At 31.8% G+C, this 19901-nt stretch overlaps 1 protein-coding gene across 2 annotated transcripts; it reads left to right on the plus strand.

The window, feature by feature from the left end:
* Positions 1-798: 798 nt before the first annotated feature.
* Positions 799-14194, plus strand: LOC134712081 (restin homolog). Of its 2 annotated transcripts, XM_063573232.1 has the most exons (10): positions 800-1031; positions 4849-4941; positions 5528-5638; positions 6514-6650; positions 7259-7439; positions 8281-8361; positions 8924-9024; positions 9816-9836; positions 12850-12985; positions 13116-14191. In XM_063573232.1, the coding sequence occupies exons 1-10, from the start codon at positions 1002-1004 to the stop codon at positions 13473-13475; spliced, it is 1251 nt and encodes a 416-aa protein (XP_063429302.1). In that variant the 5' UTR covers positions 800-1001; the 3' UTR covers positions 13476-14191. The 2 variants fall into 2 exon arrangements, with proteins under 2 accessions (XP_063429303.1, XP_063429302.1); XM_063573233.1 differs by lacking the exon at positions 9816-9836 and having other exon boundaries at positions 799-1031; positions 13116-14194.
* Positions 14195-19901: the final 5707 nt, after the last annotated feature.

Raw genomic sequence — 19901 nt, forward strand, 5'->3', positions numbered from 1 at the left:
TAAAGATAGATAAGAGGAAGAGATAGCAGTCTAAATTTAGTAGACTCAAACCTTCCGCATTTAAATTGATAACATTGTCTTTCTTAAAATAAACATATTGGATAAAAATAATAATGGACTCGTCATGGACAAGGAAAAATACCACTTTATTAAAAATAAATTGAAATTAAAAAATAATATAAATGTATATCTATTTTCTTAAAACGTTAGGGAGCCTCTAGAAAAACGACATTTTTGTTTCATTTAAAAATTTTAAAACAAATATTTTCAAAGCTGATAATGTTAATAGAGAAACTAAAATATATATGGTCATAAACTTAGCATTAAGTCGAACGAGTTGGTTCTTCACTCGGTCTAGTTTTATATCACCAACTAAAACTGTCTGGTACATACAATTTTACATTATAGTTTAATATCTTTTCATTTATTCTCCAAATGTAAAGTTTCGCACAGAAAACTGTAGAAGTATCTTTAACTATAGTATTGGTGTTTGTATCATCTATTCGGTAACTGCATGGAGTACATCAAGACTTGTTTACCTTATACATTGTAATTAAACACCTAGTTCAAAATACCATGCTACAACAATGAATAGTAAATGAATATTACAGTCTTGTATTTCTCAAGTGTATTCGTAAATATGTTCTTTGGATTCTTTAAGTGTTGTAAAATCTTTACTTACCGTGATAAACAGTTGTAATATTTATTTAATTATTTAAGACGTTTTTCTTTCTTGACCCGACCATAACTACTTCCAAAATTAAAACACTAGTTATAGAATTAAAGATAACCCTCTTTTTGTTCCGGATTATGACTTCATTTATTAAAACCATTCAACTTTGTTATCCGTTATTGTGAAAGGGAATTTAAAAGTATGTCAACCATTATGTAAGATTATTGTCGTAAAAAATAAAGAAAAAGGACTGGATTTATTAGATAACAATTTAGTCCTAGAGCGATGTAACTTTTAATTAGAACTTGTTTAAAGTTACGGATTAAAAATGAACAAATACGTGGTTGGAACTACCAAGGTAAGAGCAGTTTAAATTTATGTTATGGTTCACTTTGACATTTTAATTTCTAACCTATTTATCAAGTTACTTCATGCAACGACCTTTTTACTTATAGTTCCATACCTTGATATACTTTCATTTATCATGAATTCGTATCAAAATAAGTTGCTAGTGATATTGATTACTGCAATTAAAAATGTGTAAGGGTTCCGCGGAACCCAGTGTCTCGCCTATTTTTGCTGTAAATCGCAGGCTCAACAACAATGAGGAAAAAAATCAATAAAAATATTCCTCTTGTTACTATTTTATGATTGTAAGAAAATCTAAGTCCATTTAAAAGTAAATTACAGAAAAAAACAGAGTAATCTTTTAACAAACTTTACTTCTGGATACAATCTTATGATCATAAATAAGCTTCTGTCCAAGTTTGGTACAAACCCAGGATAGTTTAAGAAAGTTTTTGAAATTTTAAAAACTTTAACCACAGAGTGAATGTAATGGTTCCCCGCAGAAAAAAACTAAGTCCATTTATAAGTAAAATACGGAAAAATGGAATTTTATTTTTACAAAATTTACTTCTGGATATAATCTTATGATTATAAACAAGCTTCTGTCCAAGTTTAATACAAACCCAGGATAGTTTGAGAAAGTTATTAAAATTCTAAAAACTTTAACCACAGAGTGAATGTTTCGTTTCCCCGCAGAAAAAAAAACTAAGTCCATTTATAGTAAAATACAGAAAAAATGGAATTTTATTTTTACAAAATTTACTTCTGGATACTATCTTATGATCAAAAACAAGCTTCTGTGGCCAAGTTTGGTACAAACCCAGGATAGTTTGAGAAAGTAATTAAAATTCTAAAAACTTTAACTACAGAGTGAATGTTTTGTTTCCTCGCAGAAAAAAGTAAGTCCATTTATAGTAAAATATGGAAAAAATGGAATTTTATTTTTACAAAATTTACTTCTGGACACTATCTTATGATCATAAACAAGCTTCTGTCAAAGTTTGGTAGAAATCCAGTATAGTTCAAGAAAGTTATTAAAATTTCAAAAACTTTAACCACAGAGTGAATGTTTCGTTTCCCCGCAGAAAAAAAAAACTAAGTCCATTTATAGTAAAATACAGAAAAAATGGAATTTTATTTTTACAAAATTTACTTCTGGATACTATCTTATGATCAAAAACAAGCTTCTGTGGCCAAGTTTGGTACAAACCCAGGATAGTTTGAGAAAGTAATTAAAATTCTAAAAACTTTAACTACAGAGTGAATGTTTTGTTTCCTCGCAGAAAAAAGTAAGTCCATTTATAGTAAAATATGGAAAAAATGGAATTTTATTTTTACAAAATTTACTTCTGGACACTATCTTATGATCATAAACAAGCTTCTGTCAAAGTTTGGTAGAAATCCAGTATAGTTCAAGAAAGTTATTAAAATTTCAAAAACTTTAACCACAGAGTGAATATTTGTTGACGCCGCCGACGACGGAATGTAGGATCGCTTAGTCTCGCTTTTTCGACTAAAGTCGAAGGCTCGACAAAAATGATACAAACAAAAGTTTATGACTGTACAATAAAAGAAAAACAAAAATCTCACTTTGTTGAAATTTAGTGGTTGACTTTCAAAAAAATTGTCGTCCTTTTAATGAAAACTGTGTGCCTCTCCGTGCCGACCTCTTCTTATGTTCATAAGAGTCGGAGTTCCTTCAAACACTTGTCAAAAACAAGTAAGAAGACCAAAGAAGCCAGTTCATTTGATTTCACATTCGGATATATTTATGATGTTCATACCATTAATAATCCAAAAGTGTTTGATTTGGTTCCATTAATGTATCCTACAAAATTAAAACTTAAGAAACAACAATCAAGGCTTCATCTGCCTTCTTTTTAGACTGTTTATACATCGAATTTGACATGAGCGGTTATGTCGGTTATCTCAGTACCAGAATCTATGACACACGAGACGGTTAAAACTTTGAAATGATCAATTTCCCCACCTTAGTATCAATATACGAACTTCACCTGCAAATAACTTTATAAAATGTCACCAGTGTCTGACCAGAAAGCTGATGAACTGGTGTTATGTCAAAGGATGTCTTATTCCTTTTCTAAAAATGTTCATCGAATGATACCGACACTTGATCTATAACTATTCCGTGTCTACTTCAAAAACAATATATGATAGTCGTATGGTATAAATTATAGGTACTGACGTTGTTTATCATGTTGATTTCGTGTTATAGTGATCTTTCGTTTGTCTTTGTCAATTATTCAACCCCTTTATTGTTTAGTCCATTTTTCATATCTTTTTGGCGTGGCTCTGTAATTATGTATCCCGTCAATGTGCTGTTGTGCTGTGGTCATTTTTTTTAATTCTTGTCTTTCAATTTTTAATAATATTTATATAGGTATAGGAAGATATAGGAATATGTGGTATGATTGCCAATGAGACAACTCTCCATTAAGGAAGGATTGTGCCTGATATTCATATGTCGAAGACATAATCTTTCTATTAGTTTAATTGTCTGGAGCTTGCATGTCAGTTAACTGCATGTTAGTAGTCTGTTGTTATGTATGTATTATTGTTATTTTGTTTATTTTCTTTGGTTCCATCTTCTGACATCAGACTCGGAATTCTCTTAAACTGAATTTTAATGTGCGTATTCTTATGCGTTTACTTTTCTACATTGGCTAGAGATATAGGGGGGAGGGGGGGGGGAGAGATATCATAAACATGTTTAACCCCATTTTTTGCGCCTGTCCCCGAAGTCAGGAACCTCTGGCCTTTGTTAGTCTTGTATTATTTTGAATTTTAGTTTCTTGTGTACAATTTGGAGTTTAGTGTGGCGTTCATTATCACCGAACTAGTATATATATTTGTTTAGAGACCAGCTGAAGGACGCCTCCGGGTGCGGGAATTTCTCGCTGCATTGAAGACCTGTTGGTGACCTTCTGTTGACGTCTGTTCTATGGTCAAGTTGTTGTCTGTTCTATGGTCAAGTTGTTGTCTCTTTGACACATTCTTCATTACCATTCTCAATTTTAACCATTTATAAAAGTAAACCATTATAGGTCTTGGAACGACCTTCAACACGGAGCATTGGCTCATATGGAACAGCAAGCTATAAAGGGCCAAAAAATTAACAGTTTAAACGGGAAAACCAACGGTCTTATCTATATAAAAACAAGAAACACACTTATGTACCACAAAAACAGACGACAACCAATGAACATCAGATTCATGACTTAGGACAGCTGCAAACAATTGCAGCAGGGTTAAACGTTTTAATGGTAACAAACCTTCTACCGTTTCTGAAACAAATGTATAACATCACAACATAAAAAGACACACTATTAAATATCAATTGGAAGGCTTAACTCGATCAAAAAACGGAGTAACACCTTTTTTTTCTTTTTGTTATCATGTTTGTTTATTTTATAGTTATTTTAAAGTTTATAACACATTGCTGACTATTTTCGACAGTTTTACCCACTATTTCTGATTTTGTTTTGTTTACATATTGTTGTCATGCAATGCAATGTTATGCGACTGTCATACAAGTGAGAGGTTTGGCTGTCTATAAACAAGGCTTAATCAACCATTGTCTACATATTGATTAAAAAGGATTGCCTCAGTGTACCAAGTTAGTAATATGATAGTTGTTTTCCATTCGTTTGATGTGTTTCAGCTTTTGATGTTGCCATTTCACAAGGAACTTTCCGATTTGAAATTGTTTTACTTTTTGCTGAATATATAACATTGGTAACTTTTCTCTTTGAACGACATTGACTACTTTAGGTATTACTTCATGTAGTTTTTTTTTCTCATAACAGAATCCAGCTAGACTTAGACAAAGAAGAGCCATACAGATGGCACCTTTGGAAAGACTTCAACAGAAGAAAAAAGTCTCCTTTAAAATGAGAGAGGTATGTGAATTAATTAAATTTTTGGTCATTATGTGCTAAATTGTTAACTATGCTATCACAGTAATGACCATAGACGACCAAATTGTTTTAAATTGTCATCATAAATAAAAAATATTTATATATATAAAGTGCTTAGATAATCAACCTAACGATGTTAAGAATAGATGTTATTCGTAACTTCCTCCCCGGTGCTGGGACTGGAACATGTACTTTTTGTTTCTAACTTCTACGACAACACCGCCTAGCATTGCACAGAGACCTTATATCCTCCTCTAACTCTAGCTTATAATAAATAAGCTTTCGTTTTAGGAGGCGTTACTTTCTTGTAGGAATTAAACAATATATATAATTATGTGATGATGTTTTTTTTATTGGCAAGTATTGTCGTTAACTTTCCTAGAAATGCATACATTTGTAGGCTAAATTCAAAATATATTATTATTTACAGTATTTAATATATATTTATTTTCTATGTGCACCTAATAAATAATTTTTGAGTTAAAAATAATGTATTCGCTTATTTTGGATAAAATATACTGTTAATACTAAACTCTTTGATTAACTATTAGTATTTTTATTTTCATAGTGCGTTATGGAAGATATCCATGTTGTTGAAGAATGTCGCGAAATGTTCAGAAAGGAAATATATGTTCTCGGACAGGAGATACTAAAATTTAGAGAAATGTGTGAAAAAGAGGTAAATTTAAGTTTTCTTTATTAAAAGTTCATTGCAAAAGATACCAGAGAGACAGTCAACTCATAGTTAGAAAATAAACAGACAACGCCATGGCAAAATAAGAAAAATGATATAAACAGACACACAATAGAACACAGGACACACCATAGAAGCAATACGAAGGCTACAAAAACTCTTGATGGTCTCAGGTGCTCCAGAAGGGTAAGCAGATCCTGTTCCACATGTGGCACCCGTCGTGCTGCTCATTTTATTACAAACCCGGTAAATAGTATAATTTGGTATGTCACATTTGTGAAAAAGGTAAGGGGATTGTAATAACGACACGAAACATTACCGATATCATCTGCGAAACGCTTATTCCATAACGGTCAACCAACATGCATTTCCTCAAGTCTCTGAAAATCAGATTCTATTTTGGTGGTCCTATTAGAGAAATTCTTGATTAACTAATGTAGATTTTTGTATTTTTCTTTTCTTTATTCAATATGATTGTTATCTGCAAGTTTTTTGTTAATACAAATGTATGTCCAAATCAAGAGTTCTTATTATAATGAGTTTGTGTACATAATTAGGTAAGTCAAGTAGGAAGACAGGATCGATATCTAAACCAACAATTATCAGATTGAATGTCCAGTTTTCTTTTATGTACCTTTGGTCGAGATTAAACTGAAATTTGTTCACAACTCCAAAAGACTCGGGATTATTTAGCGCTTGATACACTGCATAGTGACCACTCCATTGTTGAAGGCAAGATGTTGCTTTTTTGGTTTCATTTGGTAATGTTTGTCATTCGGTGACTCTCATTGACAAATATCCAAGATTTCATTTAAACCTTCACATTCATTTATTTATTTATGACATTCTGTATTTTGTAGCTTCAAAAATATAAAATAAGAATACAAAAAGAATTACATCAAAGCATGGCTGATGCTGATATAGAGCAAGCAAGAAAAGATGGTACAGAAACACCTGTCAAGGCACCAGATATTGAAACAAAAGACGAGATGAACGGGTAAGTCCAACTGATTTAAAACAGGAGAAGAGGTATTTATAAAAAGAAGCAAATTTAGCTTGAATACAGGAGATTTTTTTTATAGATAGATTAATGCAAAAACGAAAGTTTAGAACATAATTGAGCAAAACGCACTACAAAAATGATATATTCTCTTTAATACTATTCTGTATTACGATATTCAATTTTTGGCAAAAAGCAAGGAATATTTTTTCTTAAAATTTATTTCTAAATAGGACCAATTTCAGAATGCCCATCAATCTAAACTCATATGTTAAGTATCATAAACAATAATTGGAAACTGTTAGCCAGTATTTGGCAGAAAAAAAAATCAATAAGGAGAACACAAAATAAAGCTTTGTATTGGTTTTCACATACAGTCTAAATAATTTTGGTCGAGTGCCTATTGATGTGTTTTTTCCCATACCAATCTCTATGTCGTACACAGTAATAATAGTTTTGTTGTAAATTTTTTTATGAAATATCCCGCGTTATTAGTCACTGAGAACTTAATGCATTTGGACGTGAAGAATAATTATATTATATATATGTTAACTCATAAATTCATCGATGGGAATAAATACATCCTAAGATGTTCTTTTTTTCAGAGTGTTGCATAAAGATCCAACAGCAGTAACAAAAATGTGGCACGACAAATTAAATAGTTTACAGGAAGACATGGACATTCTAGCAAAACGTCAAAGCCAGATAGATAGAGAGAACGTGTTAGCAGACCAAGAAGAAAGTTTATCAGAAAGAAAAACCGAATTGGAGAATTATGAAAAAGAGGTAAAAATCTTTAGAACAGGATTGAACGTCTCTTTATTTGCACTTTTGTAAATACAACAGCACAATAAAAAAAGAACACAATCTGAGAGAACTACAGTTACTGAAAACTTGTTCAAAGAAAACAAGGGAGTAATCGTCTACCCATTCTCAAAGATGTGTGTACCTCTAATTTTTTTTATAGCCAAAATTTTACACTTAAGACATCATATTATATTACATCAAATCCCTTGGTTCTAAGTTGGACTACTGCAACATTTTGTTATATTTTTAAAATGTTCTCCTTCATTTACATTTTATTCATCACATTTCCCAGGATCATGTACCGAATTCAAGGAACCGCTGCGAATCGATAGTCAAATTCCTGTACTCCTGTACACGATAGAAACAATGAAAACAAAGATAACTATAAAGGTCTTGAATAAAATAATACAGGCAATTTTCACCATGTTTTTAATGATGATATGCATTTAGAAACTCAGGGAGTAATTTTAGGGGTTTAAATATCATTTCTTAGGAAATTTGAGTCATATCCCGTGCAAGTGAACATAACATCTGTATATGTTGGAAGACTGTCCACTGTCTACGGTAAATCTTGTGCGTAAATATACTATTGTAGTTGGTCCGTAATTTTACGAAGATTCGTTGTCGGCTTCTTTCACATACAGAGGATCACAGAAGATAGACAATTATCCAAACACATGCTTGAAGATGATGTCGTCACTAATCAGAACCAAAATGATATTCTCTAACAGTTTCAAAAGATTCTTAATTTATGTCATTTATCACTGGATCCGTTTTCTTATGAAGATTAATTCTTTTTTCTATATCTTTTCTTTCAAAGATGGATGAAATTGAGTCTGGCTTAGATAGAAGACAAGAAATGTGCCAAAAGAGACAGAAGGATCTACTATCGCTAGACGAGGTATGTTTGTAGCTGGTCTGGATTATAACAGTACTATTATAAGTATGATAGACGGAGCTTTAAACTTAAAATACATTTTAGGTAGATATTAGGGTAAACAATAAGGTTCTTGTCATTGATGATGTTCCTGAACATGACATACAAACTGTTATTGTACATTACATATTCTGAAGAGAGAAATCCATTACATCTTATATTTGCCCGTATTTAGTTTGGTTGTTTTCCATTTGTTTGATTTGTTGGAGCTTTTGATTTTGACATTTGCTAAGGGACTTTCCGAATTAAATTTCCCTCGAATTTTTTGTTATTTCACTTTTTACAATGTCTTTTAACAATAAGTTTTTATTTATAGCAATATTCATACTATATAAATGCAACATTAGTATACCGCTGTTCAAAAGTCATAGATCCATTTAGAAAACAAATCCTAGTTACAAACTAAAACCGAGGGAAACATCAACTACATTAGAGGAACACAACGGAACAACAGAAACACTGAAGTGTCAACAAAACAAACCTCAATGCAACATAAAACTATTTAATAACAACTGCCATATTTTAGGAATTGGATAGATTAAAGCAAGAACTAGAAAAGAAAAAAGAAGGCCTTGATCTACTTGGTGTCGATTCTAGTGAACTTAAAAATCGAGATAGGCGAAATTGGTAAGTACCAATACATGAACATAATGGGTGTCAATATGATCTTGTATGAAGTTTCGTTTAGATAACTGATGAAATTGTTTTTGTTTCATTTATCATTTGATTTAGATTAATATATCTATGTTTGTTTATAAAAAGTAAAATCACAAAAATACTGAGCTTAGGGGGAAATCAAATCGGAAAGTCCCTAATCACATGGCAAAATCAAATGGACAACAACTGTCATATTCCTGACTTGATAGAGGCATTTTCAAATGTAGAAAATGGTGGATAAAGATTGTTTTATAGCGCTCAACCTCTCACTTTGTACGACAGTGTCGTCAAATTTCGTTATATTTACAATGATGCGTGAACTAAACGGACATACTGTTAATAAATAAAATAGTCAAAATATGGGTACAGCAGTCATCATCGTGTTATCTTAATATTTTCGTGTTGTTTGGTAATGAGAAGTTTAAGAATACTTCTGCGAACAATATATAGCATCTCACTTGTGAACATATAAAACTAGAATTATAACTGCACAAATATGGAATATAATAACAGGATGTTAACATGATACAAACAACAACAGAATGCTTATAAGAGGGCAAATAGTATGCAGTTCTTTAAAAAAATGTACACAAAAACTAAAACAAATATTATATGAGCTAAAAAAGAATGCTCATATTATAGGCGTCTCGTTATAAAAGTTAATATATTTTAAAAGCTGATATCCTGCTTAGCAATATCATAACACAGGTACTATACACGAGTATATCGAATTTAAACATAATTCATTTTACTCCTACAAGTACTCCTGAAAGTCTCGAGCAGTAAGTATATATACCCTATCGTCTTGCATGCCATCATTTTAACAAATATTGTTTAACTGATTAATATTCTGTGTTGTTGCATGACTTTTAAATACTCTCTTTCTTTGATCATAACGGTCTAAAACTTTAATTTTGTCTTCTTTGTGTGTATGAGTTCACCGTTTATTTATATTTACAGAATAAAGTTTCCCTACCTCATTTTAACAATTCCTTGTTGGCATTGGTTTATGACAGTTAACATGTTCAACTATACATTAATATTTTTTCCAGAATAACATTTATCACTGTATTGAATCTTTCATACTAAGTAAGGGCAAAGGTAGTATATTGCTGTTAAGTCATAAATCAATTGAGAGAAAACAAATCCAGGTTATAAAATAAACCGAGGAAAACACATTAACTATAAGAGGAAAACAACGAAACAACAGAAACACTATAAAGTGCAACAAAAACAACCGACAATGTAACACACACAGAAACGAACAATAAGATAACAACTACCATTCTCCTGATTTGATATAGGACATTTTAAGTACAAAATGGTGGATTGAACATGGTTTTGTGGCTAGGTAATGTTAAATATAACATTAAAAGGTCAATATACATGCCAGGACTACAGTACAAATAAATGCAAGAACAGTTAGGACAGAGAAATACACAAAAAAACAATGCAATAATACATTTTGACATGCTAATAGTTACCATAGGCGCCATGCTTATAATTTTAATATGCAAGACGCGCGTTTCATCTGCATAAGACTCATCAGTGACGCTCAGATTAAAATAGTCAGAAAAACAAACAAGTATAAAGTTTAAAGTTAAAGAGCATTGATGACCCCACATTCCGAAAATTGTGCCAAATATAGCTAAGGTAATGTATGCCTGGGATTAGAAAATCCTTAGTATTTAAAATATTTCATACTTTGCAAAGCAGTAAATTTATAAAAACAAAATGACCATATAATAGATTTTCGGTGTTGACTTCCACTTATACTACATATTGACAGTGGAGTAAAAATGTACACTTATAATTCTAGTTTTCCTTTTTTGATAAAAATATACAAAGGAAAACTTTTTGATGGAATAAAATGCCCCCCAACACACAAAAAAAAATCGATTAGAACAAACATATATTGATTTTAAATTACTATCAGCCTTCATAATTTTGAATAGTTACTGCTCTATTTATAAAACATATTCGATTGATATATTCTAATTGCTTACTTGTCTCCCAGTGGCAAATACTTTATATATTGAAGTGACTATGGTATATTACTGTGTATTGAAGTGACTCTGGTATACTTTTGTATATTGAAGTGACTCTGGTATACAAGTGTGAATTGATGTGACTCTGGTATACTACTGTATATTGAAGTGACTCTGGTTTACTGCTGTATATTGAAGTGACTCTGGTATACTGCTGTATATTGAAGTGACTCTGGTATACTACTGTGTATTGAAATGACTGTTTTACTGCTGTATATTAAAGTGACTCTGTTCTGGTACCTTACAGAAAACCCTGGCCGTTTTTGGCACAGCTTATAAGAACTTTTGGTCCTCAATACTGTTCAACTTTGTACTTGTTTCGGCTTTCACACTTTTGTATTTTGGCGTCACTGGTAAGTCTTGTGTGGACAAAATGCACTTCTGGCGTCTTAAAATGAAAACTTGTTGCCTTTTGTTAGCGTTTATTCGTGTGTTTCTGTGTCAATTGTGTTCTCCTATTTATTTATATTGTAGACCTGTAATGTTGTGTTGTCATTTTAATGATATATTTCACATGTCCATAAAAGAGGGAGGTTTGGCATGCCACAAAACCAGGTGCAACCCACCACTTTTTCCTTTAAAAATGTTCTGTACCAAGTCAGGAATATGGCAATTGTTATATTATAGTTCGTTTCTGTGTGTGTTACATTTTAACGTTGTGTTTCCGTTGTGTCGTTTGTTTTCTCTTATTTTTGAGTGTGAATTCACATTACTATAAAACGTCTCACGGTACTTATCTATCCCAAATTTATGTATTTAGTTTTGATGTAAATTTGTTATTTTCATAGGATTTTGTCTAATGCTTAGTCCGTTTCTGTGTGTGTAACATTTTAATATTGTGTCGTTGTTCTCCTCTTATAATTAATGCGTTTCCTCGGTTTTGGTTTGTTACCCCGATTTTTGATTTTTGTCCATGGATTTATGAGTTTTGAACAGCGGTATACTACTGTTGCCTTTATTTATACTACTATATATTGAAGTGACTCGGGTATAGTTCTGTATATTGAAGTGACTATGGTATACCACTGAGTATTGGAGTGACTCTGGTATACTACTGTATAATGAATTGACTCTGGTATACTACTGTATATTGAAGTGACTCTGGTATACTGCTGTATATTGAAGTATCTCTGTTATACTGCTGTATATTGAAGTGACTTTGGTATATACTACTGTATATTGAAGTGACTCTGGTATACTACTGTATATTAAATTGACTCTGGTATGCTACTGTGTATTGAAGTGACTCTGGTATATACTACTGTGTATTGAAGTGACTGTTATACTACTGTATATTGTAGTGACTCTGGTATACTACTGTATATTGAAGTGACTTTGTTATACTGATGTATATGGAAGTGACTATGATATACTACTGTATATTGAAATGACTCTGATATACTACTGTATACTAGTATTGAATTGACTCTCGTAAATTACTGTATATTAAATTGACTCTGGTATACTACTTTAAATTGCAGTGACTCTGGTATACTACAGTATATTGAAGTGACTATGGTATACTACTGTGTATTGAAGTGACTTTGTTATACTATTGTATATTGAAGTGACTCTGTTATACTACCGTATATTGAAGTGACCCTGGTATACTACTTTGTGTATATATATAAATGTCCTGCATACTTTCATTTTATATATTCGCAGTATAATACTTAAGTGTTAAATTCTCTTCCTTAAAATTAGAAATTTTCCTTGTTAAAATTCATGCGTAGTTTTGTCTTTTCAGGGAACACGTTCGAAATAATTTATTACAAAAACAGTCATTTCTCCAGAAAAAGGTTGACCAATACAGAACAGAATTAGCAACATTAAAAGCATCTTGTACAGCAAAAGATATTTCTATATCGAAACTTCAGTATCAGGTACGGTATACAATTAACCTATTTCAAAATACCTAATTAGAGCTCAAAACTTTAAATAATAAATTAGTGTGTCTCATATTTTATACACAACAGTGAACACTGTTTTGACAAATTGCATTCTATTTTTTAGGTAACAGAACTGAAAGATACTGTAGCAGAAAGGGATGCAAAAATAGAAAAGCTAAATACGCAATTGAGTTTTATGATAGAGGAGGCTAATATCAAAGAAAGAAAAACAAAACCACTGCCGCGCCAGAACTCTTTTGCAAAAATGTTTAACAAACAAAAATCTATTCAAAGACAAAATTCTTTTGAAAGTGAAGACAGAGACAAAGTTAGTAGTAGTTTACCTAAAAATATAAATTCTACTAGGACATCAGTGAAACATCCTATGCGACGAAGTATAGATGTGACTAATTCCGCAAATGGATTCCAGATGGGGATAAAACCACCTTCAGCAGACGAAAGTAGAGCATGTATAGTCATGTGATTATACTTAAAATTAACACTCAGGAACGGAGCAAATTAGATGGATGGATGGGTGGTTATTTAAAGTCCTTCAAAGGCAAATTGGCATTTTAATAAAATAAAATGAGAAAATTTTGTTTTGTATTTGAAAAATATCAACATTGTTATACTGCATGATTCTATATTTTTAATTTTTTTAAAGACTTAGGGCCAATTTGTCGTGATTGTTTTTCATTCGATAAGATAGGTAATCATGTTTTAAGTAGCCAGATAGAAGCTAATTATAGCATACGAAATAGGTCACATCATCTATTTTCATACCTTAAACAGGCATTCCTACAAAAACAAGGCCAAGACTATTTATTTTATTTTTAACATCCTTTATGCAAGGTACTATACCACGTAACTTGCCAAGAAGCCAAATACTGTCGATCAAATTCAAATCGTGTTTTTCTCATTCTCAATATTTGTGTATCTGTACTTGTCCTGCTCTTTTAAGGTTTTATTGTCTATAAGATAAGATATGATAATACATGTATATAATTTACCCGGAGAACGTCTGACATCAGTTCACCCTGTGTTACTAACATATGTTAAAATGCATTTTAACAAATCGGTCCTTCGTTGTGATACAGATGCAACAGCTTCTTGATGTTTTACCTACAATTACGATAAGACTTTCATCCTTTTTTGGGGTTAAATTAACTATTGATCACACATATCATAATATATGTAAATCGAGATATTGATCAAAAATTTGTAAGGGTTCCGCGGAACCCAGTGTCTCGCCTACTTTTGCTGTAAATCGCAAGCTCAACATAAAGGAGGAAAAAAATCAATAAAAATATTCCTTTTAATTGTAAGAAGCATCTGTCCAAGTTTGGTAAAAATGTAGGATAGTTAATGAATCTAATTAATGTTTTGAAAACTTAAACTGCAGACTGTATGTTATGTTAACTGGAAGAAAATGTAAGTCCCTTTAAAAGTAAAATACAGAAAAAATGGAAATATCTTTTAACAAAATTTACTTCTGGATACTATCTTATGATCATAAATAAGCTTCTGTCCAAGTTTGGTACAAACCCAGCTAGTTTAAGAAAGTTATTAAATTTTTAAAAACTTTAACCACAGAGTAAATGTGATGTTTCTCTGTAGAAAAACTAAGTCCATTTAAAAGTAAAATACGGAAATAATGGATTTATTTTTTTACAAAATTTACTTCTGGATACTATCTTATGATCATAAACAAGCGTTTGTCCAAGTTTGGTTCAAACAAAGGATAGTTTAAGAAAGTTATTAAAATTCTAAAAACTTTAACCACAAGGTGAATGTAATGGTTCCCCGCAGAAAAAACTAAGTCCATTTATAAGTAAAATACGGAAAAAATGGAATTTTATTTTTACAACTTTTCTTCTGGATACTATCTTATGATCATACACAAGCTTCTGTCCAAGTTTGGTAGAAATCCAGTGTAGTTTAAGAAAGTTATTAAAATTTCAAAAACTTTAACCACAGAGTGAATATTTGTGGACGCCGCCGCCGACGACGCCGACGGAAAGTAGGATCGCTTAGTCTCGCTTTTTCGACTTAAGTCGAAGGCTCGACAAAAAGCATTTATACTTTTTGCTTTTATAGTAAATTTTATTTTATCGGCACTTTTTGAAATTGGCCCTGTGAAAAAAATTAAGTTCCCGACAAATTGGCCCTACCTCTTTATTGGACCAGATTTTATAAAGATATCATATGTGTGTTATTGTGTCATTGATTGCAAATTGGAAAATAAAACACATTTAGATTCCATAACCGATTCTGTCAAAAACCGTTTTGTGCCGAAACACAATATGTTTTGCCTTTAGGCCACAGGCACTTGTTTCTGTCAATATGGGGTTTACTATCCATACCAGTACAAAAAAAACACAAGGTAGCTAACGGGAACTTTCAATGTGTTCGCTTCAACCAATATTTTATTACTTTCCCTTGCCCCTTTCACGAATAAAAGTACACCAGTCTTTCGGTAATTGATTTATCTTTACAATGAAACAACTCTCACGTACCTTGAGAATACCCCTCAAACAGTATAACACACTTGAGATGAGAATTATTGACCTTTTTCCAGACCATTGAATTTGGAAGGACTAAACTTCCGGTTTACTTAGGAAATTAATAAAACTGAGTAATCCCATTGGTCACATTTTTCTGGTTACTGGTAACTAGTATAAATAAACAGGTAACCAGATGAATTCGACCAATCAGATTGCTGTGTTCTATTAACTTCCGAAGTAAACCGGAAGTTTAGTCCTTCCAAATTCAATGGTCTGGAAAAAGGTCAATAATTCTCATCTCAAGTGTGTTATTCTGTTTGAGGGGTATTCTCAAGGTACGTGAGAGTTGTTTCATTGTAAAGATAAATCAATTACCGAAAGACTGGTGTACTTTTATTCGTGAAAGGGGCAAGGGAAAGTAATAAAATATTGGTTGAAGCGAACACATTGAAAATTCCCGTTAGCTACCTTGTGTTTTTTTTGTACTGGTATGGATAGTAAACCCCATATTGACAGAAACAAGTGCCTGTGCTTTAGGCACACCTTATCGAACCTAACTTCTTTTTAACTTCGAACTTTTATTCACATTCCACCTCGTATGGTTTACTCAATATAATCCTGGTATCATTTTGATTGCGTTAGATTAAAAGTTCGGTTATGTGCGTGCTTGTGAAAATTAAACTTTTGGAACTAAATTATAACCAAATATAACATTAACGTTTTACCTAGATGCAAAGATTAAGGTCAATGAGTATTCTGGAGTAGTGTGGTATAATTTGCATTTGTAAGATGTAAAACCCTAAAACGTTTAATCAGCTAATGATACTAACTTGGTTTTATGGTACAAAAATCTGCAATTCAGGTTCCATTTTACAGGTACTGTTATATATTGTTCCATGTGAGTACCTCGTTTCTAAACAGCACATCAAAGAGTTTTCTATTTATATAAAAATTGAATTCTTGGGGTTCTTTGATATGGTGAGTCTTAACATGTACTTAGATTTTTGATTATGGGCCCAGTTTTCAAGTTGGTCCAAATCGGGGTCAAAAATTATTATACTAAATATTGTGCAATAGCAAGAAATTTTCAATTGCGCAGTATTCTGCAATAGCAAGAAATCGTCAATTGCACAGTATTGTTCAATTGCACCGTATTGCACAATAGCAAGAAATCTCCAATTACACTGTATTGTGCAATAGCAAGAAATTTTTAATTGCACAGTATTGCACAATAGCAAGAAATATTCAATTGCACAGGATTGTCCCGTTTTCAAATTGGTCTACATTAAGATCCAAAGGGTCAAAAATTGAACTTTGTTTCATTTCAACAAAAATTGAATTCTTAGGATTCAAACGCACTGAACTCAGCAATTTCTCCACTGTCGTTCCCTCAATAACTGCATTAAACAGTTTCTAATCATTATTCATTCGAAACCATTTTATTATACCAATGTCTCACACACAACATATTATAGTATACTGTTGTCTATCAGTCCATCATCCACACTTCAGACAATAACTAGAAAACACTTCCCCCTACTTCCAAGAAACTTTGTTGAAATGTTTATATCTATTGACATAAGCTCCACATCGATTTTATAAATTTTAGAATTTTCATTTCCATGTTATGAAGAGAGATTTTATCCTTAAAAAAGAGAGAATTTTCCAATTTTGAACAATAACACAAAAATGCATCCATCACCTTTAATTAAACTTTGGTGAATTGTTTACACTATTGACCTAAGGTCCCTTTTGATTGTAATAAATTCATACCTGCCAACTGTCACTATTTGCGGGGGATTTCCCCCATGGAGGCTCCCAAATTGAAATTTTGAAAGAGCAATTTTGTCCACAATTCTAAACAAAACAATTAATTTTACAATGGCTGTAGGCTTGTAGTAGTATGAAGAATCCAAAAAACAACATAAAAATGTATTTGAAGACCCTCATGAAGGTTTTCTAGGACCAGGTCAGCCATTTTGCACGCAAAACCCCCATGGGCATTTTGAAAAGTTGGCAGGTAAAAATGTATGTAAATTTCAGATTATAAATTTCTGTGTTATGAATTTTTATATATGCTTAAAAAAAAAGAAGGGATTTTATAGTTTTTGGACACCTATAAGTGCAGGAGTTTCTGGCTACATTGGAGGCCTTCAGCTGTTGTCTACTCTATGGTTGGGTTGTTGTCACTTTGACACTTTCCTCATTTCCCATCTCAATTATTCACATAAACACTTCCACATCATTTTATAAAACTTGGGTGAATTGTCTATGTCTGTTGACTTCAGCTACATTCCAAAATTTAAAACAAGATTAACAACTACAGGTCCCCAAATAGCCTTCAACAGTGACAAAAGCTCATACAGCACAGTCAGCTATAAAAGACCTTAAAATGACAAATATAAAACAAATGAAATGAGAAAAAAATAGACTAATAATTGTACAAAACAAAATAGTTCAACCTTTAAGCAAGCTTAAAAGGAATCAAGACATATCATGCGCTTACAGTGCAGCTATTTATTAACAAACTCCATATTCAAACACTCAAACAACTAATTCATAGAGAGGGTGGAAGTTGAAGCCCCCTTTTTATCAGTCAATGAATTTGAAAGAAGACATGTACACATCTACTCAATTTGTTAATACACATTTCCAGTCTAGCTTTCAATTCATTTGTAACAACCTTTAACCCCACTGACAATTTGCGTCTGTGTCCATACTTGTTTATTTATAAGATTTTTAAAAAGGTATAGTAATACAAGTTACGTCAAAATGTAGTTTTTCCACCACCAATGGTTATTGCGTACAGTTACATCAATCTTTATCATCTGGGGTATTTTTAAGTCTATTTACACAGTGCCCATAATCTGTTCAATGTCCATGCGGTTGTCTTAAGAAAATAAATCTCTCCAAAAAGTTTAACAGCAGAGTCCAGAAGATGCTGTAGCAGAAGTGTTTTTATAAACCTTTCAAATTCTCCTTTCCTGATGTTTTCTTTAAAACAATGTAGGGGGCAAAGTCTAACAAATTCCTGCATGTCACTTAGAAATGTTCTCAATGTTGTGTATCATTTTAATACTAGTATGCATAATTGACATTGAAGTTTCACATAATTCCATATCTCATGTGCATTTCCAATAGCCTGAGATTAAATATTCGGAAATTTTATAGTACCCTTCAGTTGTCTCTGCTCTTGCTATTTATTGTTCCAATGGAATGACTTATAAAACTGTTTTTTCTTCAATTGGACTTCGAATACCATAAACAATATAGCATTGCCCATTTTTTTTGCCATACTTAGCTGTCTTATTATGATTATGTATTCCAAAGCATTTGAGTTGTGGAGGACTATTCAAAAGAACGCGTGTCTTAACGTGTCTACTACTGCCTGAACTGGTGATTCATTTATAGTTGTTTTTTCAACTTTTTTTTCACTTATCTATCTCTATTGATTGAATCATTTATTTTATGATCTTAACATGGTGAAGTTGTTACCTCTGTCAATCTCATTCTTTATATAAGTTCCATATAAGTAAGAAAAAGTGTCTGTTTTTATTCGATGTTTTTCATGCTTTCTGTATGGAGAACTATCATAAAGTATTGATGCTTTCTGTTATTCGCTACTTGTGTATCAGCTTATGAAATTGCTTATCACATTGTTTTCATCATGTTATTTATAAGTGATGTTCGTTGTGAAGCTCGTGTCCTCTGTTGTGTGCATTCTTAAACGTACGTTTTTAGATTGCATTACATTCAAACATTCGTGATATTGCTGCTGTTTCCGTCTTCAATGATTGTAGATTTCAGAGCAACTAATTTCCAAATGCTTCATTTTTTTTAGTTCTTTCTTTTGGTATAAAAAGGTTTCCCACAAAATGAAATATTTTATCTGGATTTTCAATTGCTTAAGCTGTTGTGCAAATTGTGGTAATGTCAATTTTCCCTTAGTTAGTTGCTATGGCTTATTTGTATATAGTTTAAACACGTGTTATAAACGTTTTTCAGTCTATCCAGTCCAGACGTTCAACAATTTTCTATCATTGTCGTTATTTTCTATTCACTGTTCCTTAAACTTCAACAATAACAATTGTGTGGTCAGAAACATGAAGAGGCTCAATGTCAAGTAAGGACTATACATACAGAATATTCTTCTCTGCTCTTTTGTGTAGATACAAGTGTATTCTGTGATGTGTTTATTGTGGTTTTTATAAAACTTGATTTAATTTGATACTCGTTTGATAATTCCAATTCATTGTTGGCTATGAATTGTTTTAAATATACGCCATTCATCGAGGCATTTAAATCCCAAACAAAGCAGTATGGTATTCTTCCTTAAATTATCTTTTTTAACTGAGCTAGCAGATTTTCTTAATTTCCAAATTTTCCACATTGATCACACAGCGTGT

This window comes from Mytilus trossulus, chromosome 3 (assembly GCF_036588685.1).
Source record: "Mytilus trossulus isolate FHL-02 chromosome 3, PNRI_Mtr1.1.1.hap1, whole genome shotgun sequence".
NCBI lineage: Eukaryota > Metazoa > Mollusca > Bivalvia > Mytilida > Mytilidae > Mytilus > Mytilus trossulus.